At 36.9% G+C, this 27700-nt stretch overlaps 4 protein-coding genes across 7 annotated transcripts; 2 read left to right on the top strand and 2 right to left on the bottom strand.

The window, feature by feature from the left end:
* Window positions 1–12835: 12835 nt before the first annotated feature.
* On the bottom strand, window positions 12836–13538 carry LOC6652427 (NADH dehydrogenase [ubiquinone] 1 alpha subcomplex subunit 11). The gene is made up of 2 exons (XM_002074781.4): window positions 13212–13538; window positions 12836–13154 (listed from the first exon to the last, which is right to left on the bottom strand). The coding sequence occupies exons 1-2, from the start codon at window positions 13466–13468 to the stop codon at window positions 12896–12898; spliced, it is 516 nt and encodes a 171-aa protein (XP_002074817.1). The 5' UTR covers window positions 13469–13538; the 3' UTR covers window positions 12836–12895.
* A 708-nt stretch (window positions 13539–14246) lies between these two features.
* LOC6652426 (protein SDA1 homolog) lies at window positions 14247–16633 on the bottom strand. Its single transcript, XM_002074780.4, has 2 exons — window positions 16073–16633; window positions 14247–16017 (listed from the first exon to the last, which is right to left on the bottom strand). Exons 1-2 carry the CDS (start codon window positions 16547–16549, stop codon window positions 14338–14340), a joined length of 2157 nt encoding a protein of 718 aa, XP_002074816.1. The 5' UTR covers window positions 16550–16633; the 3' UTR covers window positions 14247–14337.
* A 296-nt stretch (window positions 16634–16929) lies between these two features.
* On the top strand, window positions 16930–18771 carry LOC6652425 (phosphorylated adapter RNA export protein). Its single transcript, XM_002074779.4, has 5 exons — window positions 16930–17007; window positions 17068–17821; window positions 17875–17966; window positions 18022–18298; window positions 18369–18771. Exons 1-5 carry the CDS (start codon window positions 16975–16977, stop codon window positions 18569–18571), a joined length of 1359 nt encoding a protein of 452 aa, XP_002074815.3. The 5' UTR covers window positions 16930–16974; the 3' UTR covers window positions 18572–18771.
* Window positions 18772–19947: 1176 nt separating this feature from the next.
* Window positions 19948–27608, top strand: LOC6652424 (E3 SUMO-protein ligase PIAS3). Of its 4 annotated transcripts, XM_023181034.2 has the most exons (9): window positions 19948–20217; window positions 20960–21655; window positions 21727–21967; window positions 22031–22265; window positions 23638–23804; window positions 23871–23959; window positions 24034–24178; window positions 25941–26120; window positions 26291–26933. In XM_023181034.2, the coding sequence occupies exons 1-9, from the start codon at window positions 20110–20112 to the stop codon at window positions 26299–26301; spliced, it is 1872 nt and encodes a 623-aa protein (XP_023036802.1). In that variant the 5' UTR covers window positions 19948–20109; the 3' UTR covers window positions 26302–26933. The 4 variants fall into 4 exon arrangements, with proteins under 4 accessions (XP_023036802.1, XP_002074814.3, XP_023036803.1 ...); XM_002074778.4 differs by lacking the exons at window positions 25941–26120; window positions 26291–26933 and adding an exon at window positions 27325–27608 and having other exon boundaries at window positions 19949–20217; XM_023181035.2 differs by lacking the exons at window positions 25941–26120; window positions 26291–26933 and adding an exon at window positions 27328–27608 and having other exon boundaries at window positions 19949–20217.
* The last annotated feature ends 92 nt before the right edge of the window (window positions 27609–27700 follow it).

Genomic DNA, 27700 nt, shown 5'->3' on the forward strand with positions numbered 1-27700 from the left:
GGAGCTATATATTTGTTATAGAGGCTATCTTTGTTCCCATCATTCTTTACAAAGCTGAAGACAATCTTTTTCTACAGACAAACTAATTTACATACATATGTACATATGTAGTACTTACTATGTACATGGTTATTGAAAAAACTAGAACGAGACATTAATACACTTACAATTCTGAAGTGCATTCGTCAAAACATTTAAACAGAGAATAACCAAATAGAAATGCAGGAAAGATCTTGCGTACAATTGTAAATACTGGGTATCAATTGGATAAATTTTACTACTTTAATCCACTTAATTTTGATCTATCCTTGTTATTACTAATCCGAACTAGTAGAGTTTAAAGGAATTTAAAAGGCTCTATTAATTAATTAAAGACAAATCTAAACATCAAATCAATTACGAAAATAAACAAATCAGTAACTTTTACGGATTTCAATTTATTTATATTAAGAAAATGTACATATGGGTATAGTAATGTCCTTTATTTAGTTAATGCATATCAACAATTTGTAATTTTTTCTGTTGCATACCTTTGGGAGTAGTTACAACCGTTTTGCGTGTGGATTTTCTGTAAATTTGAATAATAACAAGTTTTTATTATCATAAATATACAACATAAGGCTAAATTCACAACAATCAATGCATACATGAAAATAATATTTTTAACGTTGATACTAGGCAACAATCGTAGCTTTACAGAAATATATATCCTAGCTAAGTCGAGGAGTCTGAGGGTCAGTCTATACACCACCAAGAAATCACAATACACAAATTTAGCATAAGAGATTCAACAAAATGGTTATTTTGCAGTCCTTTTTACAATGAAAGTGAACCAAAAAGTTGAATAAGAACCTTTGAACTTCAATGAACTCGCCTCAAAAGCTGCGCTTCTTACTATTCATTGCTCTAGTTTAGTATTAGTGATGTCATCAAAGTGTGCACATATATACTTAATACAAATACAAGAAAACTTTCTGTGCGAGTTAATCTATGTACATTTATGCAAACCTAAGAGTTTTCACGGAGTCGCCCACGCCACAACAAAATACCACACAAAGATTTAATCTATTTACGTATACCCTGAATCCATGGTGTTTATGGGTATATAGAAGTCTATGCATAACGCCAAAATTTCGCAATGAGTCACAGATAACAAAATGTATATAGGGTCATTACCTATTCGAATTACACAGAATACGGGGTTATCAAGAAAATACAAATTTGGTTTTTATTTTTGCGCTTCTTGGCTTGTCGAGCTTGCTGAAGTGTAACCAGAATCGTGGTATTTGCAGAAAAGGAAAGACTTAACGATGTGACATGTGTCGTAATCTGGCAAAGGTCTTAGGTTTTATTTCCAGTGAGTTTACCATATGGGAAATATCTCGGAAGAGATTGCAACTTTATGCCCAATCAACTTGTCAAATTTTAATTTGCAAACAGAGAAAAAACAGATTAATCTTTAGTTCCCCAGAAGATTCCATATACTTATGTATGAATCCAAATTACGTACAAGAAGTGAACAAACTTTGGGCAATTTTCACATTTCTAGCTTTCATTTTGGCTTCATCCAAACAGTTTGGCCCTTTCCGCTCTCTGATTCTTTTGTCTTTTCAACTATGTGAGTTCGTTTTATTCTCTCTTTCGTTTTTGTTTTTCTTTTGGGTGAGAATTATAGTTTATTATCATAATTAATTCAGTTTTATGTTTATAGTTTTGGCCACTCTTTTGTTGACTTTCGCTTTTGTTATGCCCTTGCAAAAACAAAATAAAAAAAAACCTGCAAGTAATGTATAAAAAAATCATGGCCCACTTTTTAAAGTAAGTGTACACATTTATTTTTGTCAGAAATGCCCTTGATTAGAATTTTTCGCCAACGACAATGTTTTTCGAGAAACATTTTTCAACTTACTCTTTTTTGAAGATATGGTAACTTCCAGTGTATCAAAATAAAATAAACTGAACTTTCTTTTGTTTCAAATCCAATTCAATAAAAATCTATCCAAGTTAAATGTAAAGGAAAGCAGCTTGAAATGATCTGCTTTAATCCAAGCTGGTTTATTTAATATTTCTTAAAAAAATTGTGGAAAATTGTGTTTGGAAATTGTCACAAGAAGGGGGAGGGGGCTTGAATAAAGCGTCACGCAAAACATTGTGGCAGAAAACTTCCAAAAATGGTACAAATTTCCGAAAATTTGCGTCACGTGATTAATGGACGGTCCTAAATGATTAAACTAAGATAATCTTAATTCGAGATTCAGAAAGAGTTTAACTGCAACGAAGCGATTTTTTTCCAACTTAGGGTTAAACGGTTACAACAAGATTTCTTCTTTACTGAATTGAAAAACTCACCGAATTCCACTTATGATTCCTAACTTTTTCCTAAGACCCAAAGTCAGGTCTTTCCAATATAGAATTAAGATAGTTCTGCTTGCTGATTTATGATTTTTTGAAGCCAGCAGGCTATAATGATATTTGTTTGCTTTGGACGTACCGTGGGCAGGTTTAATTTTATTTTGAGAATAAAATTTCAAATAATCTCCAGCGGTTATTTTTAATAGCCACAATTTTTAACACTCGGCACACTTCATGATTCTGAAAAAGTTTATGCTCTCGTCGGCGCATTGACTCAATATGTATAAATATTGTACAATATTTTGAATAATCCCATTGAGAGTACCAGTGGGGTTGGTTGACTTTATTTGTTTTGGTTTGCTTGAGGGCTTAACTGCAGATAAACAGAGACTTAACGAGACCACTGTGTAACGACGACAACCAGCAGGAGGACAATAACAAGGGGTAGTCAGCATGTGACTAATGAAATCAGCCAACGGACCAAACATTCCAAGGGTTCATTCCCATATCTTCTTATTCGATGGCACCAGAGAGGTAAAAAACAAGGAGTAACCGAACATTTAAAGACCCTTTTTACAGTCCCATAAAGTGAAGTGATCTAAGGAAAATTAAGTGCATGGAAAGGAAATCATTAAACCTACCGATTCAAGTACATTTCCGATCATTCTTACTGTGTTCTAAGATCAGAATTCTATATAAACATACACAGATGTAGGTATTATGGACAAGCATTGCAATAAAACTTTGCTACTTTTTGAAAGGGTATTCAACCCGCCCACGGGGAAGTCTTTGTTCTTTGAGTCAAATGCAGATCCAACCCTGTTGAGCGTGAGCTTACTTCAAAAAAAATGTAATTTTGTTTATTTTACTTTTTGTGAACCTTTTTTTTTTTTTGCTGCAAAGTGCTGAGATTTGATTACAAAGTCTGTTTGAATTTTCCGCCTTTCTCCTGCGGCCATGCCCAGTAGACCGAATTGTTAGACAAATTGCTCATAAGTAATTCAATTTCGATAATGCTCGTCAGTTCGAAGGGTAATATGAAATGTCTTCTTTCACCCACCTCCCCTTCTGTCCAATTCCAATTCAACTGAGGGTGATATTGTTGTGATTAGTTTGCCATGTGGTATGTCTAACACACATAAATTCTGCTGCCGACACTCTATAAATATTGGATATTGCATTTTTGTAAACTTCACTTTAGCAGCATTTTATTCTGATTTCGTCTAGGAGAATTAAAGTGCAGGAAGTACTTAGCTTTACCCCAAATAAAAATTCTCAAATGTATTTAGAATTGTTGACTAAACTCGACTCCCTCGCATATGTCGGATTTTTATGGGAGTTGTGCGTGATCTTGGTCATTATCACGACTACCAGAAAAAGAAAGCAAATAACAAATGCCGCAAACAACTAACGATGTCACGACTAGGGAATACCCTAGTAATTATCAGTCATGGAGCTCAATCTGTTTAAATAGTTTTGTAACAGAAGACACTCAACTGTTTCAACATCTATATAGTTTATATCTTTTGTCCGTCCACAAATACACAAGTCCATATAAACCTCATATTGTGATCTGTGTAATCTTTTTATAGGGTAAATTCGCCTCGTGCTTTCAGCAAAGAATAAAATGGGCAAGGTGTAAATGGAGGAAGATAGTTTTTCTGTTATTGTATAATTTTATATTTTATTATTTTTAATAGGCTTTAAAAAGAGCCACATCTAGGCTATCTTCTTCTTCTGGGACTGCAATAGACACTTAAATGTGCGTAAAGAAACCTTTAAAAAAAACTAACGTTTGGCTTGACGAATTTTGTATACTCTGTAAAGTGTTCTACATTATGTAATTAACATTTCCCATTTAGTATTTCCCATGTTTAGGTAAGATAAAATTTGTGTGATATTGTACTGAATGGCTAAAACATTTTACCACCATTGCTTTGGTATTGATGAAAACTGATGTACTCTATTAAAGTAAGAGCAACAGAAACTATTCAACAATTGTCAAATTGTCAATCTCACTCGCTGAACGGTAAACTTTTGAAAACTAACATAAAATAGAGTTCAACTAATAGATACATAGCTACAAACTTGTGTGTGTATGAATGTGTGTATGGAAGTACATAAGAAATAAATGAAAACCGAAAAATGTGAAGTAAAAGTAGCAATTAAAGCTCCAAGAATGAAACCAAAAAAGCAAAGGCCAAAAAGAAAAAACAATTCAATAGATAACAGTTAATGTGGAGCAATAGATTGCAAAAACTTGGTGTGGGTGAGAGCTCCATTCCCAATGCTGCAGCTCGAATTCAACTAGTTAAAGAAATCAATCGAAAGCCATGGGTAACAGAGACATACGGAGAGAGAGAGAGAGAGCGAGAGAGAAAGAGAAGCTTGAATGGTTGGAAACGGGAAATTGCTTTCCAATCGTCAACTATAAACTAAGTAGCAATAGAGTGGAAATAAAAGGAACAATAGCGATTACAGTGTTCACTACTATTAAGATCAGAGAGAAAAATTTCATAATTTCAGATTCAGGAACACGGAGATCTCGCGTCTGGTCCTCTCTTAGAGAAGTCGGGGTCTGTCAGACAAAGTCGCCGATGTATGTATAGCTATCTAGAATTCATCTATCTTAAGTTCTATTTTGAGAATCAAAAGACGTTGCTATTATCAGTTAGCATTTAGTTGTAAACTATTAAGCTGACTACCCTTTTTTTTTAAAACACTAGCAACTTTGGCCTTGGACTTAAGCGAGACTATATCCATCGTTGTTCAGTTATCTTAATGTCTGGGGTAGACTTAGACATCTCATCTACCAATGACAAAAAAACCAATGGGAATCAGGGAGATTATCTTATCTATTAAATACCGAAATATTCCGAGTCCGAGTTTGGATTGAAAATCAAGACTTTACAAGTTTGATATGTAGTTATATGATATAGTAGTCCGATCTGCTCAACTTCCTGAACTTCACCTATGTAACTGTGATAATAAGAAGCTCAAATACCAAGTTTATAGAAATAAAAAATCAGACAGACATGGCTATAGCGAATTGCCAAGGATGGTCTTTTACCATCCTTTCCTTCCCTACATAAATGTGTCAAACTTACAAATTTTGTACAAAATGAAGTAAGTAAGTCGTCTCGCCGACTTTGGTATACCATACACCAGTAAAGCAAATATTTCAAGCATTTTCACATGCTTTTTACAAGCATATCTTACTATCTCGCTCACTCAATCATACGAGCACCCTAGCGCCCCCACCAGCCAACGGCCAACTCCGGCCTTATGGAAAAACGTTTATATGCATAACTCGACTGTTTTTTATCCGATTTTTATCAAATTAGGTATTTTGCTAGATATTAGTATTAAATTTAAGTGTGCCAAATTTGATTGCATGAGGTGAAAAAATACGGGAGATAATCAAGTTCTTCAAATTACAGGGGCGGAAAAGGACGTGGCAAAATTTTTATACATAGAAAATGTGTGCATTTACTAAGCGAATAAACATACCAAATATGGTGTCTCTAGCTAGAATAGTTTTTGAGATAAACGCTTTTTTTAAATTGCGGGGGAGGAAAGGGGCGTGGCAAAAATTTGAAATAAACTTGATCACTCTACATACTACACGAGTCTACATAAAAAATTTGGTGGCTCTAGCTCTTATAGTCTCCGAGAACTAGGTGTTCATACGGACAGACGGACAGACGGACGGACGGACGGACATGGCTAGATCGACTCGGTTCTTGATCCTGATCAAGAATATATATACTTTGTGGGGTCGGAGATGCTTCCTGTTACATACATTTTGGCGACTTTAATATACCATTTCACCCTATGGGTGTATGGTATAAAAAGTTCAATCTATATCAATGAATGGACTGCACATTTTTTTTTATGAAATTTGACACAGATAAGTGCATTTTTTTTTTTGACAATAATTTGGCATTTAACAAAGTTGTTAATCCATACCTGAAATTCAAATTTGGAACAGACTTTTGGCAGTGAATATAATAAACTTAAGATTGTTAAATCGTGATAACTGATTTGAAGTTGAATAATATTGTTGTCAGATCCGTTTATTCCGAGATACACATTAACCAGATGCAGAATTCTGCAAACAGAAGAGCTGGGGTATATGAACTAGTCTCGTCATACTTGATCATCAAAACATATACATACATACAGTTTGTCAAGTAATTCTTTGCAAAATGAAAAAAGTCACACAAATTCATTTTTCAGCTTAAAATTTATTATAAACGATTACTTTTTTTCAAAAAATTTTTTTGGTAACTTATAGATATAACTATTCTTAACAAATATAAGGCACAATTATTTCAAATTTTCATGCAAAAGAAACAAAAAAAGAAAAGTCGTCGAAATTCACACTGTCAATTAATTCTTTGCAAAATGCAAACAATTATTTGAAGTCAACTTAAAACTAGGAAAATATTATTTTTTAAGATCTAATATTTGGTGTGTCTTTCATTTGCATCTAGTACTGCCTGAAGACGTGGGGGCATCGAATGTACTAGGTTCTGCAGGTCATAAATTTATGTATGGGTGTACATATATACTTCATTTCGTATATGTTGTTTTTTCCTTATAAGTTTCACGCTTCTGGCCTAAAATGAATACACCCTTTTATATGATACGATTAGGAATATGATAAACATTTTCGAAAACTGATTCAATATAATTAAAGTATAAATGTTTTTGATTTGAATTTTGATTGGACTCTGGCTATAATTGAATCAATTGCGTGAGAAATAATGGTAGACAGACTCATTCGGAAGATTTTCATAATTAGAGTAGCGTACAAAATTGTTCAAAGAGAAATGAATGGAATTGTTAATAATAGCCGATGCAGAGATTTCGTCGTTGGGCCACCAGCATCATCTGCATTGGTTATGAGGGGGGAAACAAAGGAACAGATGAACCGAAAAGCGAAGAGTAGGCAGACCCCACAATTGAAAGCTTCCAAAATCGTGGCCATTGCACTTTGTGTGCTCATAAATGCGGTTGCAGTTCAAACTCTTCTCCCATTAAGAACACTTAAGGAATCTGAAGAAATCAGATTTAAATGGTGAAGTTCTTTTTATCAATTGAGACTTGCGTATCGATTGCCATTTAAAAGAGCAAGATGGATGGCGGATGGCCACTGAAGTTTACATCAGTCACAGCAAGAAGTCGATCCCAAGTCCGTCTAGTCGTGGCCACAGATTTATCACATGTACATCTATTCCAACGGAAGCCACTTGAGAGACCAACCATGGGCTCCATAGAAGAATGCCCCACTCGAATAGGCAAGTATTTATGATGCCCTTGAGTCTTCATATATGTATATACATATTGTAAATGAGAAGCTTGGGTTCAAGAAAATATGCTCCAAGATGGGGCAGGGGAATCTAGTGAATCCAGTGTGTACCAGGATCTGTTGATACGTACAATTTTTCTGCATCATCATTAAGACTTTAGAATTGAAAATTATTACTGCTCCATTTCCAATTGATTTGGCTTCTCCCTTCAGCCAAGCCCAAGAACTTCACTTTACTTGAAGCAAATGTTGCGTGTCTGCAAGTTAGCACTGGTGACGAATTCTCAATTGATTAATGTTTTACTCCCTTAGATATGTACATATACACACACATATAATAACATAAGTACATAGAATTGCATACATGGTACATAAATGGGAATATATGTTTAATCATATGTAAATTTTAAGTTATTGTAATATTTGCATGTAGACTTTCTTCTTATTGGGTCAAGAGCAACCACAAACGAATGCGGATTTGGTTTCTAAGGCCTTTCTACTTCAGAAGTTAAGAATCATTATTCATAGTCCAGTCCCGACAAGGCCTAAACTTCGTTAACTTTAACCTTCGGAATTTAGCTCTGCAAAAGAAGTCTTTTTGGCGCCTATGACATTCTACCATGCGAGTGGCTTTTTAGGATTAGAATAAGAAGTTAAACGAGACAAAATCTGGAAAAGAAGAAGAATGTGGCAAATGGTCAATGGATAAGATCAATAAGATCAGTAATTCGACTTAGTTGTGTCTCGCGACCGTTTTGCCCTTCTTCAGGGAGTGGTAGCAAAGGGTATTATAAAATTGGTCAGATGTTTGTAGCGCACAGAAGGAGACGTTTCCGACCCCATAAGGTATATACATATATTCTTGATCAGCATGAGAAGCTGAGTCCGTCCGTCTGTGCAAATCAACTTCACGCCGCCATCTTAAGAGCTATCGTGATGAAACTTGATATTTGAGCTACTTATAGCCCGGAGCAGATAGAGTATGAAAATTATCAGGATTAGACCACTATATCATATAGCTCTAGGGGAATCATTTTCATAAAAATTGGAGTATTTCCATGAAATTTACTAATATGATAGTTTTGGATAGAAAACATCAGATCCCGAAATTTCAATCAGATCGGATAAATATAACACAAGTTACAGTCAATATAAATCGGCTCTACTACGTCATTGCTTGAAATCTACGTAAACTGTATGTGTATGCGTGCCAGTCGCGGCATGCAGCATGGCGAAGAAAAATAACAAGAAATGGAAATGATATTTGGAAGGTTTTGTCTGTGCATTGATGATACAGAAAAAGTGTTCGGAACATGTAAAAATATTATGGCCAAGGACTGCAAGGGTATATAAACTTCGGCACAGCCGAAGTTAGCTTCTTTGATATTTGGGAGATCATTTACTAACCAAGGTACCTTGGCACTAACAAACTGTTACAAAAACTCCATCAACATCCTGAAATTGTTCAACGATTGCCCTTGTTGTTGGTGCCCATGACAAGACTGTACCATTTAATGAGAACCTGGACGCGGAAAATTTCGAGACCGATTTGGATGATATTTTGACAGTACAAGTTTTTCAGTATATCTACAAGTTTTAGACATCTGTCTGTCGGAATAAGAATTTGCTATATAGTTTTAGTAATTCTAAGTATTTGTTTCATTTGTGATATTGCTGTAAGCGTTTTAATCTGACCCCATCTCCTGATGATATCAATAACTGTTTAAAAACTGAATCGCAAGATATAAGACCGAAAGTATTAACCTTTATTTTAATTTCCTTTCACCAAAATATTACATTTTTGCCTACCAAATCTGTTAATTGTTTTAACATATACAGTTTCTAAATGTATGTTTGTCTGCATCAATGCAAAAGTTAATTATTTACGTTGACAACTTGGTCACAAAACAGCTTTTAGGTATATTAATTTACGGAGAAATTCAACACTGTGCAATAACTGGATTGTTGATATATATGTATTACATTTAACTTTTTATTATTATTTTTTATAATAACGTCTACCCAATAAATAAACACGACTATACAATTTGTTTTTAAGTTGTTTATATCTTTGCTTAATTTAAAAAAACAAAAAAAAATCGCTAAAACAAACCACTGGTTTGTCGTTTTTAAAAGCCTTTTTTTATCAGAGTCTTCATAGAATATTCTATTTTTTAGTTCGATCGAGTGACATATGCATAGATGTGATAAACAAATCTAGTGACAATATGAAAAATGATTAACCATAATCCAATTATTTGTGATGGTTTTGTAGACATTTCCGGAAATCAACGAAATTTTTTTAGACCTTTTGATAAATTGATCACTAGATAATTACTTTTCCATGTAAAGGTGTTATGAAAAATTGTAAATTTTAACAATTTGACAAACATATTTATTATTTAACACAACTTTCTTTTTAAAAACTTTATATAATCCAAATATCTTCTTTCAAATGATAGCATCTTTTTTGGGAACATACATATATAGGCTGCAACTATATAATCGCTGCGGCCTACTGACGACAGATGGAAAACAAAAAGAATTAATTACTTAAATGAAAATGAATTCACATTTCTCAATTTTCGATCCAAAAAAATTCTATACACCAACAGATAAGCTATAAATTACAAACTACACTCGTGTTGTACACCATAAAAACAAAAATCATATTAGAAACTTAAAATTTTCACAACAATTATTAAGGAAATGGGGAACTTTTGTGTACCTCATTTTCTTTATTTTAATGTTTCAACATAGAACTGGTGTTATTTAAACTTTTCCCTTACTCCACACTTGGTCTATGGTGACTTTCGGGTCAGTATCCTCGCATGCTTGCCTTTTAAGGCTTGTAATACATTAATTAACAATTTGAATCCCTTTTTTCTTCTGCTCAGTGTGGATAATTGATATTTGTACACGTCAAGCGTTGTGAGAGTCGCCATCTCCATGTTAGGCTGTCTCTGAATCTCTCGAAAAGGAAACGAAAATTCAATCCATCTCTCCCATCATCCATTAAAGATCCCCCAACACGTGCGCTTGTCATTTTTGTTTTGTATACCCTATGCCAAAAGGCAGAGAGGGTATATGCAAGTCAATGTAACCATAGAAAGATATTGTAAGATTTAAGTAAGAAATGTTTAGCTCAAAAACGATAGCCCATACAAGTAAATGCTTCCTTAGGGTATGTGAAAGTCGTAGTTGGAGTTCTCATTTTTGCTTATGACTTGAGAACGTCAATAGCTTCCCATTTCAGCTAACCAAATTCCACTTTTCCGCGTCTGTCCAATGCATTCAATCACTTCATTTGTTTCCATCTTGTTCGTCGTCTTCTGCTGGGCGGCGGCACGTTCGAAGTCGTCTTGGTAGTAAAATATTTTATTTACTCTGCACTTATGACCCCAATGCGGATCGGGTTAAGTGAATCTGATATACCCATACGAACACCCGTTCGTACACACATCCATACATATACATTAGCATGTATGTATGTACATATGTATGTATATTTATATTTATAAGTTTGCTGCATTTGCATTTGTATCTCCCTTTCTACGCATTGTGGATGCATCTGATACCGCGCCGACTCTGTGGCTACAGTGGTTTGATGGAGTTTAGCTTGACCTTAGCTCAGAGGGACTGAGCCAACTGAGTGTAACTTCTCCCAACAAAGAGAAACCTAATTTTTACTCACTTTTAAACCGACCGAGTGCCACAGTGTCGCCATGTCGATATGCTGGACTTTTGCAAGCAACCAATTGAATGGCAACAACTGAAACGCGCTTTGACAAAAACATTATCAAGACGCTAATTAGTGCCCTCCTTACCCCCAAGTGAAGGGTTTGTCTGGCATTTTCAACTGCGGTGCTTCAGATAAAATGGAGTCCAAGACTTGGGTGTTAATGATTAATTGGCAGCAAATTGGCATGACTTGCGCGATTTTATTTAACAAAATTTCTACTACTTGGGTGAAATTCTTGCAACAAGATCGTTATCAGAGATAAATAGGATTTGGTGTTAAAAAATTGACAGAAAAGAGCTAGAAACAAACAAATTCTTGTTGTGTTTTTCAATCATTCTGTTCTTCCTCGAAGCAAGCGGTCCATGATGATGTCATTCGCCCTGTCGTTTTCGCAGTATTCATCTACCATAAATCACCAGACAATCGCGAAAGTCTTCAAGTTATTCGCTTCAGCTTGGAGGTCGGTTGGAGGCGAGATGGGGGTGGGTAATGGAGGATGCAACTATCTCAAGACAGCTGCCACAAATTAGTCAGCATCCAAGAGAAAGGGAGGGTCGCACGTTAATTTACCTGCGGGTTAAGCAAGTTACTCAACTGGTTTTTGTGGCACGAGGGAGTGGAGATCTGTGCCATATGTGCTTACGATCAAGGTGAAATTGAGATTTAAGCATAAATAAATGGTTAATAAAACAAGTAGAAATGTGTGGAAACAACACAATTTCATTAAAAATACATCTTATGTAAAAAAAAAAAACTCATCAAATTCTACAAAGGCCTAAAGAGTTTCCCGTTGGTGACCTAAACAATCTTCGCGTTAAAAGAAAATGCAGGAAAACAGTGTAGACCACAACTTAACCGCAAAACTTATGAGATACCAAAAGGGAATCCAAACAATTGGCAAAGGTTAAAGTAGAAAGGCACCGCAAAATAATAACCAACTAGGAATTTTGCATTTTAGAGGCTCACAAGATCTTTTCCCTGAGTTTGATTTATATGAGCTACTGTATACATGTGTTGGTGGTTAATCGAACCTTTTCTTAGGATCTCTTGACATAAAACAGAAACGGATTCTGGGAAAACCCACGTTCATAACCCATTTAGGACGTAATCGGAGTCCACACTTATCCATATACAGTTTCTTATGACTCATAACGCGCCATTCCACAGATCATTTTAAGAGAAAGACCCAAAAAAAAAAAGGTGTAAAGAAACAGACAAACATGAATAAGTGCACATTCATAATTTTTAAAATGGGTTGGCAAAAAAGAAAAAGCTCTTGCAAAGAGAGTTCGCGGCTCAAGCGTGACTTGTTCCCCAAAGAGTTTCTCCTTTCGTACACTTTAGTTGACACATTGGTTTCGCCAATAAGTTTGTGCGAGTTGTTGTCCAGTGGTTAACTTGGCCAGAAGCAGTCATTCTTGTTGCACTTCTATCTCATAACAACATTTTTATTAAACTAAACAATTGTTATCACTTTCTTTGGGACTTTACGCTTCTGTTTCCACCTTGGCTGTCCAGTTCTTGGGACGTTCAGCAGTGATTGTCCAGTCGTTGGCGGCTACATTCACGCCACCGTATTGATGAGTAGGTGGCTCCGGGAAGAATTCCCAACCCTGTTCAATGGACATCTTCTTAATAACACCGGCAAGGCCCAGGAAGAGACCAGCGCATAGTCCAGCCACATGATTGTGTTTCCAGGCTCCAAAGACGCCGCCAGCAGCAAAACCGCCCAAAAAGTAGTTGATTCTGGTAGTAATATAAACAATGAAAACAGTTTGCTTCTGCATCATCAGTACTACTCACTTGTCGTCCTTTCCGCGGGCATTTGTGGCAGCCAATGTAGTGAGCGTAAATGCCGTGGCCATGCCCATCAGGGGGCCCGTGTTATATGCAAAACGTCCCAGAGTGGGCAGATACCCTTGTGGCTTCGATAGGGTCAGCACATCGACTGTGGACCAGGCCAAGCCGGCGGCCACAGCATATCTATTAGTGGCCACAATCTTGCCGAATGCATCCTCTCCATCGGGATGGTCGTAGTAATTCGAGCGCAAGATCGACATAGTTGGGCTAAAATAATTTATTAACAATTAGCTAACTGCCGAAATTTACGTAAATGATGCTGTTAAGTTGACAGTGCTCAATAATGATGCTGTTAATTAACAGGGCTCGCGAATAATTCTGTTAAATATATGTCAATAATGGAATATGTGAATGTGGGCCACGGAAGAAACTCATGGAAATGGGGATTACCCGGGGGGATTATCGTAAACAAAAAAAGTTTTGAAAGGTGAGCTCTATATCTTTCAAAATTGTCTCTTAAATATGTAATTTGATTTGATTTGACTATAATTCAAAAATTCTAATAAATAACTCTCCAGTAAAACACAGTCATTTAAAGAGCTGGTTACTTGACCACTTTGGCAAATATTTAACGATGTTGCTTAAGAAAAGCGGCTCCGAAATTATATAGTATATGTACATACAGGCATATTTTTGGATAGCACGACAAGACGAGTTCAAAGAGGTTCATCTGATTGGTTCAAGTATTCAAGATCTGATGTCGCCTTCATATTTTTTTTTCCTCATACGAGTTTTCCAAAATTATGTTGAATCCCTTAACCTTAATTCAAATAATAAGCTATATCAAATCAGATGACTATATGAAAAGCTACAACTACAACTACAGAAAATCGAATTTTTTGAATTTACCAACTTCAAAATAGCCATTTGAGTTTTATAATAACATATATTATTATATATGTATGTACATGATAAAATAATAAAACTTACTTAATTTTCAATATAAAATTGCAAATAAGTGTGACAATTTATGGTATGTTAATTTTTTACAATTCCTAATTTAATTTATTTTAAAAAAGATATTGGTGTATTATATATGTTATATATGATTACTCTATGGCTGCTGCTTTTACTTCATCTTTTTCTGGTGGAGCAGATGTTTCCTTAGAGCCATTTGTTTATCGCGGAAGCTTTTCTTTACCTTGGAGCGTGCCTTGTGCCTTAACATGCCAAAGTTTTTCGTCTTCCGCTTCTCTTTATTGGTCTTGGAGCAGTGTTCGTTGACTCGACCATCTTTCCAGCCAAAACGTTCACGATCCTGCCGTCCAGCCTGCACCGTTTCGAGTCGCGAGTCCTTATCGTGTTTACGCTTTTTGTATATCATTTCAATGTTGTTAAGTTTGACAAATTCACTGCGATCCTGTTCCAGCGGACGCTTACGGGCATTGGTAACCGTCTTTTTCAGATTTGCGGCATTGATGCGCTTAAAGTCCTCGTCGGTGAAGATGCGGGTCAATGCTAACTCTTGAGCCGCCTCCTTTTGGTTTAGCATTTTGACTTCTAAAGATTTGTTCTTCTTTTCTTTTGAAGTGGATGATTCTGGATCGCTCTCAGCAGCTCCGTCAGAGTCTGATTCCTCATCATCATTTTCTTCTTCACCATCCTCGCCATCTTCTTCGTCGCCGTCATCGTCATCGTCATCCTCACTTTCATCATCGTCATCCTCATCTTGATTTGCCACTCCTTCATTGTCGCTATGATCCACCTTAACCCATTCGCCATCATTGGAGTCGGTATCCTCATCACTGTCGATATCTATGGTCTTGGAGTTCTTCAGCAATGCCTCTGCCCCCAATACAGTGTCATGAACTTCTCGCTCTCCGTATGCTCGAACCTTCCGCTCAGCTTGTGCTTCTGTCTGTCGTCCGCGATCCTTTTTGTGCAGCAATGCAGGCAACTGTTCTCGGTAAAGCGAAATCAGAGATCGAGCGGCCATCATCACCGACTTTTCTTTGTATGTTTTATACATGGCCAGATCTTGAAGCAGATCCTGGCCCATTGCCAATGGACAACGCATGCAAATCTCCCTTGTAGCATTAAGTCCGATTGCCATGACGTCACTGGAGTTTCGCTCAGTAATGAAATTGTTGGCAATTGTCTTTAGAATCGGCTCGACAATGTCCCCAGGAACAAGTTCATGTGAGGCCTGTGCGGCAAATTGCATTACTCGAGTAACTTGCCTCTGGTGAGGCTGAAGAAATCGGGTTATATAGGGATAATAGCCGAAGAGAAACAGTTCGTGGATACCAATTAAACGTGAGATGACATCCAAATGCATAAGCTTGACCTCGAAACGCTCGTTGGAGCCCTGCAGCTGCTTGAACAGACCCTCAGCCATGCCTTGAGGATTGTGGATCAGATGGATGCCCGAAAAATTGAAGGCTGGAGCATTCTTCTTTTTTTTCTGCGCCTTTACGGCCTGCTTTTTGATCTGTTGCAGTTGTTTTTGTCTTTTCTTGGTTTTCTTGGTCACACGATTGGCCATAATCGCACCCTTTAGATCAATTTCTTTTTCACTATCGGAACCGGAGCCTTCTTCATCCTCTTCGTCGTGACCTAGGAAGAATTTTAGCGATGTGACCAACACTTTGGTTACCTTGGAAAAGCAGCCCACTGTTGCAATGACATTCACAGTCTTCGGGTCATTCCAAATGTTTTTCTTGTACAGCTCTATCATAATGTCGGCAGACATCTTAGCAGCCTTGGGATTGGCATCTTTGAGCATTGAGTACATAAAGTTTTGAAGACTCTAAGAAAATTAAAAGATTAAAAAACGTGTTAAGTGTTCATTTATTTATCCTTACCGAATTCAGCTTCATGTCTTTGTGCTTGGCATTCATATTTTTAATGTCCGTGACTATATGTGTTTGTAAGAAGGTACGTAGATTCTTGTCCTGGCAACGCAGTAGCTGGAAAAACAGCTCCAAAATGTCCAACGCTGGTACTAAATTCTTATTACGCAGCAGGATCAGGGCTTTGACAAAGCAATTTCGCATGGCAGGATCCAGAACAGTGGCGTAGTTCCTCAGCTGGTCGGCCAAGTGCACAGGAAACTCTTTGCACACCTCTGGATAACACTGTGCCACCTGGGCAATGAACATCACAATGTCATCCAGCGATTTGTTCTCCTCGCTGGGATTGAGGGCGAACACGCCAAGCAAACTGAGGAAGTGCTGGTACTGGATGTGAAACTCATCGCTATACGATTCGGGGTCACGTTTAATCAGGTTCTGCAACTGGGGAAGATTCTCCGGGAGCTGATTGTTATTAACACGCACCATAATGGGCGCAGTTGAAAAATTATTGTGCTAAATTTATTTTGATTTGCACGTGTGTCCGCTAGAGTCGGCAAACAATCGATGGTACTTTTATCGACATCGATAAACTAAAATTCCTTTCAACTGCGCTAGAGATGACTAGGACATTTTTGACCATATCTAAAAACCTCCACATTTCAGAGTGTTTCTTGAAAGTGCAAAATAGTGTTTATTCAAAGTGCATAAAAATATATGAACCTAAAGACTAGTTTTGCAAATATCTCGATAACATCGCCTAACAGTAGTTCCAAACATAAATTGCTAAAATAAATCTTCAATTTTAAGTAGATATTAATTTTTTGACTATAGTTATAAACGAATTATTTTTTAACAGCCAGATTCGACGGAAAAGAGGCCAATTTGGCAGCTCTATCACAGAGTCCAAGTCAATGGAGAATTTCAAAGATTTAGAAGATGGAGAGGTAAAATTACTATATTACTTTGACATTAGATGGCTAATTTGCAATCTTTAACTTCCTTAGTTATCAGAAAGCGACGATGATGAGATCTACACACCGTTACAACGCCCACCTCCCTCCGGCACGGCAACGGGCGGCGGGAGGGTATTGGAGACAGGTGCCAGGATATTAAGCCAACAAATACAAACTCCCCTGGACGATGATTCACAATCAAACAGCGATTCCTCGTCGGGTGAATCCTCTGAGGAGGCCTGCATCAAGAAACTGCGCACCGATGGCCAACATAATCGAAAAAGACGTATAAAACGTACGGTAATGATGCGAGTGCCGTTTAACACCGCCGAATCTGAAATGCAGCCAAGCCGGACACGGTTTAAAAAGTATAATGTGTGGACAGCTGCTCTGCAGGAGGAAGCCCTTAGTGAAAATATGCGCGGGTGTGACGTTACGCGCAGCAGCAGTGATCGCAATGTAGAGAACTATGACTTTTCGCTTAGATATCGACTTAATGGAGAAAATACGTTGAAGCGAAGGCTCTCGAATTCCTCCGAGGACGAGGAGTCCTCGACTCATCCAGCCAACAAGCGAGGGCGTCTGTCCACCCGCCCACCAGGAGAATATCCTCATCGGGGATCTGCAAAAAATAGGATCGGACACCGTTCGAGAAGAGGAACCTCCTCTACCAGTGGTGGATCATCGGATGCCTCTTCTGAGCCCCGACACATACTAGATCTTAACGAATTGGCAGGACGTGACTCCATCGATGTGGCCAAAGAAATGGCCACCAAACTGTATGAGGAAAAGGACGAACTTATGGGTAAGTTAAGCCATAATTAATGATTCGATTAATTAATCCATTTGTCTGCTCAGTACGCATAGTTGAGCTTCTGGGCATAGATTTGTCACTGGAGTTGTACAGAGAAACACAGCGCATCGAGGCTGACGGCGGCATGATGATCAAGGTGATTTGGTGAAGGACATTGATTTTAGCAGCTTCTTACTTTCATCCATTTTCAGAATGGCAAACGTAGACGTACACCAGGTGGTGTATTCCTTTTCCTATTAAAGCATCATGATAATATTACGCCAGACCAACAAAAATCCATCTTTAAAGAGGACCGCCAGAGTTTGAACAAATCTCGCAAACAGATAGAAACACTTATGCGTGATCGCAAAGTTGAAGAGCTAAAAATATGTCTAAACAAACAGAGCACCGATTTGCCTTCATTGAACTCTCGGAAGGAACATTATATGCAGGACGACGAGTTGAGCAGTAAGAGCCAACCGGGCAATTGTAAGTGTTTGAATTGGAATTAGAAAACGTTTGTATATATATTTAAATGGTGAAACTATTTGAACTGCAGTATCGAATCCACCGCCGTCGCCAGTAGGCCTAGAACAGGGTAGCAGTCCTGAGTATAAGACCCATGGAATCAACATTAATCTCGTGGACCATACGGAACTGCCATCAACATCCAAAGCCGCCACTGCTACAAAGGGGCAGCATCTGGTTAGCTACGATGATGATTTCCTAGATGTTAACTGTGGCGAGATGGACTTTTTTTAAGAAAAAAGTATAGCGCTAAGCGTTACTTGGTATAATAGGTATTGTGCGTTAGATTTTTTCTACTGCATATCTTATAGCTAGACCCATAATTGTACAATTAAATAAATGCATAGAAAATAAGCACTTTAGAACTGGAGTTTGCGATGCTAAAAATCGATCCAAAGCCAATTAAAGCACTAGATAAGGCTTTTCCTAACAAATATGCTTTTCATTTTGGGTTCAAACGATCCCTTTCTAGTCTATTTAAAGTAGATACAAGGGAACAACAAGTCAACTAAGATGAAATTTCATTTTTCTCAATACTAAATTCTGTTGTACGTAGCCCAGAAAAAGTTTTTCCTAGATTGCACGATAAAGAAAATCAGTTAACCCTTTAACATTTATCACCCAGTTTATCTGTAATTAAGAATTAAATTTTAATTCTACCTTAAAAAAGGCGGAGTTTGGAGTTAGTATTTACCTATTTAAAATACAAAAGACAATTTTTATAACATTTGATAAGCTTAAATTCCTAACGAATATTAGTCTACCTAGGATGCTTTAGTTGAAATATTGTGGAAGAAAATCTGTTGTTTTTTTTTTTTTAACTCTGTATGAATGATGGCTTGGGCTAATACAGTGTGTAATAAAAGACGTACACTCTATTAAAATTTTGTGGCTCTAGCTTTTATAGTCTCAGAAACCTAATTGCTCATACGGATAGGGCTTAATTTACTTCGCTATTGAAATACACCAAAGGTCGATGCCAGTAGCGGATCTACGGGGGGTAAAAAAGGGTAAATTATAATATATTTTAAAAACTCTTTGAAAATGTCCCAAAATTCAGCTTGGATTAGAATACTTATATTATTTACGCCAAATTATGCTCTCAGTCCAGGATATATTAAAAGGTGACTGATAAAGATTATTCACTCAGTGGTTAATAGGCAATGGGCAGCGGTTAGAACAAATTTGAGATGAATTAAATCTCCGAATTGTTAGATATACTTCGTATTTAAGCTAATAACTACTAATCAAATCATTTGATTATTGAATTAAAAAAGAGAACTCATTTCTTTCATTGTTTACTGTTTAAGGACACGTATCGCAATAATAAAAATTAGTAAATAATCTTAATGTTTTAAGATTTTACTCCAGTTGCACTCCCTTGGCAACAAAAACAATATTTCATTCATTATGGAAGTTTATTTATCCAGAGTGAATTTTTTTTTTTAAAGGTGCCCGCCCAGACAAATGACTCAGCCCTAAGGACTTCCGGCTCGGACCTTAGCACATCTTACTCAGCCTTTCAAATTTGTTGGCAGCGCTAATATTATGTTTTCCAAAACTGGTAAATAGCGTTTTTTTTACCACATTGGTAAATTTTCCAATACCGATTTCAGTGCAGCAATAGTAAACATTTGCCCAGCACAGTGTTTTTTTATGCGGTTTTATTTAATGTTGAATGATACAAATTTGTGAACAATTTATGTGTTATGAGTGTGGCAATATTATTTGCTTTAGAGTTACAATCGCTGCGTTAATCGCAAGACTTAAGAATGCGTAAGACTCGTTCTCAAACTCGTACCCAGGCGGCTGAAAACGCTGCGGCAACCAATCCACCGAACACATCGGCGCCAAATACCTTTGATGCAGGCAAATATAAGGTACGAATGAGGTCTAGATATTAATGATTTATTTCAAAATAATAATTTCTTGTGAATGTAAATTAAATGATAAGGCATATGCCGTCAATATCCAGTGGCGCCATCTAAATAGCTGACGCCGCTGTACATACACCAACACTTACATTGTTTTCTTGGCGTCGCACAACACTGCCGCCATCCGCCATATTTCCTCAGACCGACAAATAATTCGTGTGTGTGATTTAAAATATATCCGTAGAATTATTTGTTGTAAGAACGACGGCAAGTTAACAAACAAACAAGTTGCCTTTAACTATTAGCTAGAATCTTAGTTGTTAATGTTGGCTACTAGAAAAAAATTCGGTGTTAACTGCAGTCATTTTCGTGGATCGTGAACGCCATTGCCATTGTTGCAAGGTACATAAATGGATATAAACGAGGCAAAGTCGTTTAGTTTAATGATAAAATAGTATTACAAATGTAAGTGTGACGGGTGAAATTGAATTGAATGTTGGTTTTGCTGCAAAAGAAGTCTGTGGGCTACATTGTAAAAATTTACAAGCCGGACGCACTTTCCTTCATATACATACATACACATCTATATACATACATACATATAAATGTGACCTACGCATACATTTACGCCACATAAATATATATATATATGTGTGTGTGTGTAGCGTATTTGGCTTGGATGTCCCGCTTTTTGGCAAACATATAAATGATGCATATTGTTTCTTTCTGATTCTTGATACTCCTGCAGGAATGTGAGCAAATGGTGCAGATGCTCCGCGTCGTCGAGCTGCAAAAGATCCTGTCGTTTCTAAACATTTCCTTCGCTGGACGAAAAACCGATTTACAAGGCCGCATCCTTTCGTTCCTGCGTACCAATTTAGATTTATTAGCCCCCAAAGTTCAGGAGGTCTACGCCCAGTCCGTGCAAGAACAAAGCGCAGCCCTGCAGTACATCGATCCAACCAGAATGTACTCTCATATGCAGCTGCCGCCGTCTGTGCAGCCTAATCCAGCTGGTCTTGTTGGCGGAGCACAAGCCCAGGTACCTGTGCCGGGTGCCCAAATGTCGGTGGCTGGCAATGCGAATCCTGCCAATGTGCTGCCATTCCTCCATGCACACAACATTAATGCCCAACTACCCATCCATCCGGATGTGCGACTGAAAAAGTTAGCTTTCTACGATGTACTCGGAACTCTAATAAAGCCATCGACTTTAGTGCCGCGAAACACACAGCGAGTCCAGGAAGTCCCCTTTTACTTCACACTAACTCCGCAACAAGCCACGGAGATAGCTACCAATCGGGATATACGAAACAGTTCCAAAGTTGAGCATGCCATTCAAGTACAACTAAGGTTCTGCCTGGTGGAGACATCGTGCGATCAGGAAGACTGTTTTCCGCCACAAGTTAATGTTAAAGTTAATAATAAACTGTGTCAGTTGCCTGTATGTGTACACCACTCTCTATGTGCATTGAATATGGATAATGACTTATCCTTTTCCAATACCTCTTGCAGAATGTGATTCCGACAAATCGCCCCAATGTAGAGCCCAAGCGTCCACCTCGTCCTGTGAACGTAACATCAAATGTGAAACTGTCACCCACAGTCACAAACACCATCATGGTGCAATGGTGTCCAGACTATACGCGCAGCTACTGTTTGGCTGTGTACCTGGTAAAGAAGCTCACATCTGCCCAGCTCCTACAACGCATGAAGACCAAGGGTGTTAAACCAGCAGACTACACACGAGGGCTGAGTAAGTTATGGTAATTAAATACTACTAACTCAATTTAATCATTTATATTTTCCTATCCTGCAGTTAAAGAGAAGCTTACCGAAGATGCTGACTGCGAAATAGCCACTACCATGCTGAAAGTATCTCTCAATTGTCCATTGGGCAAGATGAAGATGCTCCTCCCATGTCGCGCCTCCACTTGTTCGCACTTGCAGTGCTTTGACGCCAGTCTCTACCTGCAGATGAATGAACGCAAGCCAACCTGGAACTGCCCAGTGTGCGATAAATCGGCTATCTACGACAATCTGGTTATAGATGGGTGAGTGTAGCCAAGACACAACTAAATATATATTTAGTAAAAATAATTTGGACACTAGGGCTAAGCCGTCTTTGGTAATGTCAGTTCGACTGTGTTTTAAATGTTAATGTTTACTGTAAAGTAACCACTCGATATGCGTGTCTATCATTGATTTAAATACAATGCCCAAGATCTATCCTTGATAGGGGTCAGAGATTTTTAGAAAGGGAAGTCATGCCTTCTTCATAGCTAATTACAGGCTAGATCCCAAGATCAACCAGAGGATTGCACCTGGAAAATTGCATACAAATGTATACATGATAATGATATTTTGGTCAGCATAGACAATAGCATAGATAGCGTAGCACAGACAGACTCTACGAATTATCATATTTTAACCGCTACCGATGGTATCCGAATTGAACAATTTGATAATATCTGTTCTATAAACGAATTAGCAACAAAAATGTAGCTAAGATCGAAAATTTGATCATTGATCATTTAAATGTATGTGATTATTATAGGAAAATAAATTTAATTCTTGTTGATATCAAAAGGCAGAACGGAATAACAGAACTCTAAAATAGAATACATATGCGGGAAAGTTTAAACCAAAGTCAAAGTTCTAAAGATGCTAAAGCTACGTATTATATTAGTTTTGAAAGGATAGTGTATTTACTCATCCATCAAATTATGTATAGGATATATAGTTTTTCTGTAATTCATTTATAATTGGCAAAACTAAAGTGACACAAACGTCAAATTTTTGTCAAACTCAACTAGAAATATTTTTTTTAGATGGTTACCAAAGATGGTTACTGTCTAAAATTGTCATGTTTGTCGAGATCCTAAGGAGAATGACGCTATTGATAACGTTATTATTAGACATTTTAACTGGAAACCTTTTCTTTGCATTCATTTAAATGTTGAAATTTGACTAAAGTAATCAGTCTACAATGACATAGTTCTCTTTTTAACCCTTGGAGAGATTTTAGAGAATACTGATAATTTAAAGCAAGGAAGGAATGTTTTTTTCATATAAAAGCGTAAATTTAAACATATTCTTCCATCGAACTAGATTAAATATTCCTCTTTGCTTTGTTATGTCGATTTTTCGATAGACTGCAATTTCACAGAAGAATTGCAAAACCATAGGATAATTTGTACTCCCAACGTCCGTCACAGGAGTTTTAAACTGATATCTCTTTGATGAAATGAAAGACTCATCATTAAATCTTCATCCCAACCAGAATGTCTATTCTAAGCATATAATATTTCTTACGATTGTAAAGCGCGCTACGCTAAAGTTGTCCATATTAAGTTTAGCTTGTGTATTAAACGAATTACCAAAAATTATAGAATTAATAAAAATGTTTCCTATTTTAACTTGCAGCTATTTTCAAGAGGTATTAGGATCGTCACTGCTGAAAAGCGATGACACAGAAATTCAATTGCATCAAGACGGCTCGTGGAGCACACCAGGATTACGCAGTGAGGCACAGATTCTGGATACACCATCGAAACCCCTGCAAAAGGTTGAGGTTATTTCCGATGATATAGGTAAGTGAAATGGCTGTGGTTGCGCATGCTTAGATCATCAGTTGATCAAAACCTTTTTTACTTTAGAAATGATTGCCGACGATGCACATCCTGTAAAAAGAGATCTATCACCGGCGCCCGATGATCAGCCCACATCGACATCCAACAGTGAAACGGTAAGTCAACGAAATTGAATCCAATATATGAATGTTTTTAACGAATCATTTGTTTTGTCTGCGTGTTTAACCAGGTCGATCTAACACTGAGTGATTCAGATGACGATATGCCGCTTGCCAAGCGTCGTCCGCCTGCTAAACTAGCCGCTGCCAGCTCATCAGCGAATGGTAATGGTGGCAGCGGCGGTGGCCAACGTGCCTACACGCCGCAAGAAACTGGTACGTTGGATACATATTTGCAATAAGAAAGAGCAAGAAAATCCCCCAAATCCCCAATCATAGCTCCTGTATAGCAAAAAATACAAATAATTATATATAAATTTATATATAACACCTATATAGGAATATATATGTTAAGGTTATAGATTGTAAAGACCACACACACTCACGCTTTTACTCCCGTATAAAACAGTCTCATTTCAAGAAAATATTTTATATTATCAAACAAAAAATACTAATAATAAAGAAAAGAAGGTGTAAATTAATATAGAATGACGTTCGAAAAAAAGATATCAATAGTTAGGTCCTGTTGCAGTTCGTTTGGAATGTTCTAGATATAACAAAGTTTAATGTAAAAAAGACTCTGCATTGATTGTTTAAAGACATAATATAACTAGTTATGCCGCAATAGCCGTCTGATTTTGTTACATTTCACATTCCATTTACACTTTCTTTAGCCATTTATTATATGGTCGAAGGACAGGACACAGAATTCTGATTTTAAAATGATTTTAATTTGTCGCCATGTTCATGGATTTTAACCACAATCTTTTAGACTTATTTTAAGACTTTTACTGGTTTTTATTTAGTTATAATAAGTCAAATCGGTTCAGAAAACTTATCTACTAGACACAAGAGAGACTTGAGTTTGTTAGCTAGCCTAAGATCATTTGGAGAGAAGCGAATAGCCTAATCACTCGACTAGAATTGATATTTAGACAAGCCTCATCGAGATTCCCATTTGTTACTTGTCATAATTTTCGTGTGTGTTTATTTTCTTTTACTACAACAATATTGTTTCACAGTAATTATTAAAAATTTCTTTCTTTCGAAATTACTGAATTAAGCTAAATTTAAATGATGAAGCGTGTTCAATTTGAGAATCTGTGTATTGTTGCTATTGGAACTTTTGTCCGTTTAAGTGGTTTGAGTGTCATCTCAGTCCTCCATTCCAATGCTTTCATATTGTCACCAGATATCGGCACCCTTCTAGTTAATATTGCACTGCTGGCTCTGCTTGTTCAGTGGCGACCAACGAGTGGGAATATGATGGTCTCGTCGTTGTCATTCCGGCGTTTGGCTTTGCTGCTGGTAGAATCGGTGGTCATTTTGTATCTGGTAGATATTTTGCTGGTACAAGTGTGGATACGGCTGCTCATTTTAGTGAGACTAATTATCGAAAGCTTAACCATTGGAATTATTGCATCCGATGTTTCCGGTCAGCAAGTGATCTATCTCATTTTTTACATGGCACGGTTTCTATTGGGATTGTCTATTTCCTGTGCCATTGTTTCTTTTCAAAATTGGATGCCTTTGATAACGCAATTTATACAGAATCTAGGCTCTGCCCAAGCAATCTCAGACGCAGACGTTGAGTTTGAGGAAACCCCACACGCAATTGGAAATTCTGCAGGATTATCAAATAGAAATGTCTGTAGGGGTCTAGAAGAGGAGTCCCACTGTTAAAATATGAATATTTTACAGTTTTATATCGGGAATTTTTCGGACTTAATAATTATACTATGTTTACATAAACTTAAGGTGCTTCGTGTGGATAGTTTAAAATGTATTTGTCTTTTATTCAGTTGGATAAGTTCTTCATGGGTGCTTTTTTATATTTAAATCCTTTTTTATTATTTGTATGTATTTTGAGAGGCAAAAAATTGTAGTAATTCGAGCATTTTTGTTCTTTCTCTTCCTACCTTGTTGTCTGATCTTTCTATTCTGTCTATTTTTTGTGTTTCCCCTTTTGCTGCCGAAGATTACCCCGAACAGCAGGCACAACAACAACCACAACCAGATCAACGAATGTCCTCGACTGGGTTGGAACAGCCGATGCCGCCCACTGCAGCTGCAGTTCATGCCAATGCCAGTCTGCTGGAGTCGCTGGCTGCTGCCGTGGCGGCTGCAGCTGCAGCCTCGTCTTCGGCCACAGTTACAGGTTCATAGAGAATCACTCCTCGAATTCACACGAAATAATTCTGATTTGCATTTTATTGAAATTTACCAGTTAGCTAGTCCCCGCCCTCTATCCCATCTTCCCCATTTGGCTTGCTAACTTATCCCAGAGGCTATTAACAGTAAATCCAAATTTGTTTTGTGTGTTTGCAGGGCTTAGATAGACTCTCTGCCCAGAGAAAGTGCGGTGCATTAATTGATTTGCTGTTGCCGTTGTTGTTGTTGTTGTCGTCATCGTCCTTGGTGGTCAACCCCCTCACATCCATCCGACCCCCACTCACCCGTATTGTGATGATAAAATGCAATAAACTGCAACTTTTACTGTTCTGTCGCCCGTGTTCTGTTGTCCTCTTTCCTGAGCTTGCTCCAGCCAGCCACAAGATTATAATTAAAATCATCATAATTTTACACTTACGTATATTATATATTTAATTAATTTACCAAGAATAGCCCTAGCTTAAACACATACATCAAATGTTAATATTTAAGACTTAAACACGCAAACAAAATGTCCTATCAACAATGAGAAGCCTTGAGAAGGATTGATTTACACATCTGCATCTCGATTTTTTAAGTTAATATAATAAGTTAAAACTAGTTATGGAATTATCTTTCTTATCTTTATGGGATGGACACATCCAACTTTTTAATATTTTGCTTAAAAAAAAAGGCTAGCAACAAAAACAAAGACATTCGGTCGACTATTAATGTCTTTTACTGGAAAACACTCTCGGTTTTACATTTTTTTAATGGAGAATACACCACAATAGTAATAAAACTAAAACAAAAAATCGAATTATCCTTGATCGTTGTATTTACTTAAGCCCAAGAATTGAAATCAAACTAAAATAATTGCCCACACAAAAAACAAGATCAAAAGATCATTTAAAACCCACAAGCATTTTGTTTACTGACAACTTTGACATTGTATTTACCAACATGTGCATGAAAATACAGTATATATATCATATATCTGTGGATATATTTATATATATGTATTGTATTCAAAAAACAAAACAAGAAAAGTTTATGAGAATTATGAAAAATTAAATATTTTGTAAAAATGGGCATATGTTGTTTTATTTGCCATTGAATGGGATTGTGTTGATTAGTATTACTTGTTTATCATTTTTCATTCTGCATTTTTATTTTAACCGAGAAAAAATATAATTTTCTTTTATTTTCAGAAGAAGCTAAAGATGTTATCCTTTCGCCCAAACCAAAATTGCGTAAGCAAGATGTTAAAGATGATTCTGTAATTGAGCTTTTAGATTCACCTTAAGTTGCAAACAAGTTAAGGAATAAGTAATAACAGGCAAAACGCCAAAGAATTTATAGTAATTCTACAACCACAAAACAGTTGGACCAATCCCACATATTAATGGATATATTAAAGCACGCAACTGTGAAAGAGTTATCAGTTGGTTACAAGTATATAATAGAAATAAATTTTTATTTTAAGGCTGATTAATTTATTGTGGTCTTTGCGATGCATTTTTTTAAATTACAGCAGTTGGCTGGCGGCCACATTTATCGAAACCTATCGAAAAGCAAACCTGTTGC

Source organism: Drosophila willistoni, assembly GCF_018902025.1.
Source record: "Drosophila willistoni isolate 14030-0811.24 chromosome 2L unlocalized genomic scaffold, UCI_dwil_1.1 Seg168, whole genome shotgun sequence".
NCBI classification, from domain to species: domain Eukaryota; kingdom Metazoa; phylum Arthropoda; class Insecta; order Diptera; family Drosophilidae; genus Drosophila; species Drosophila willistoni.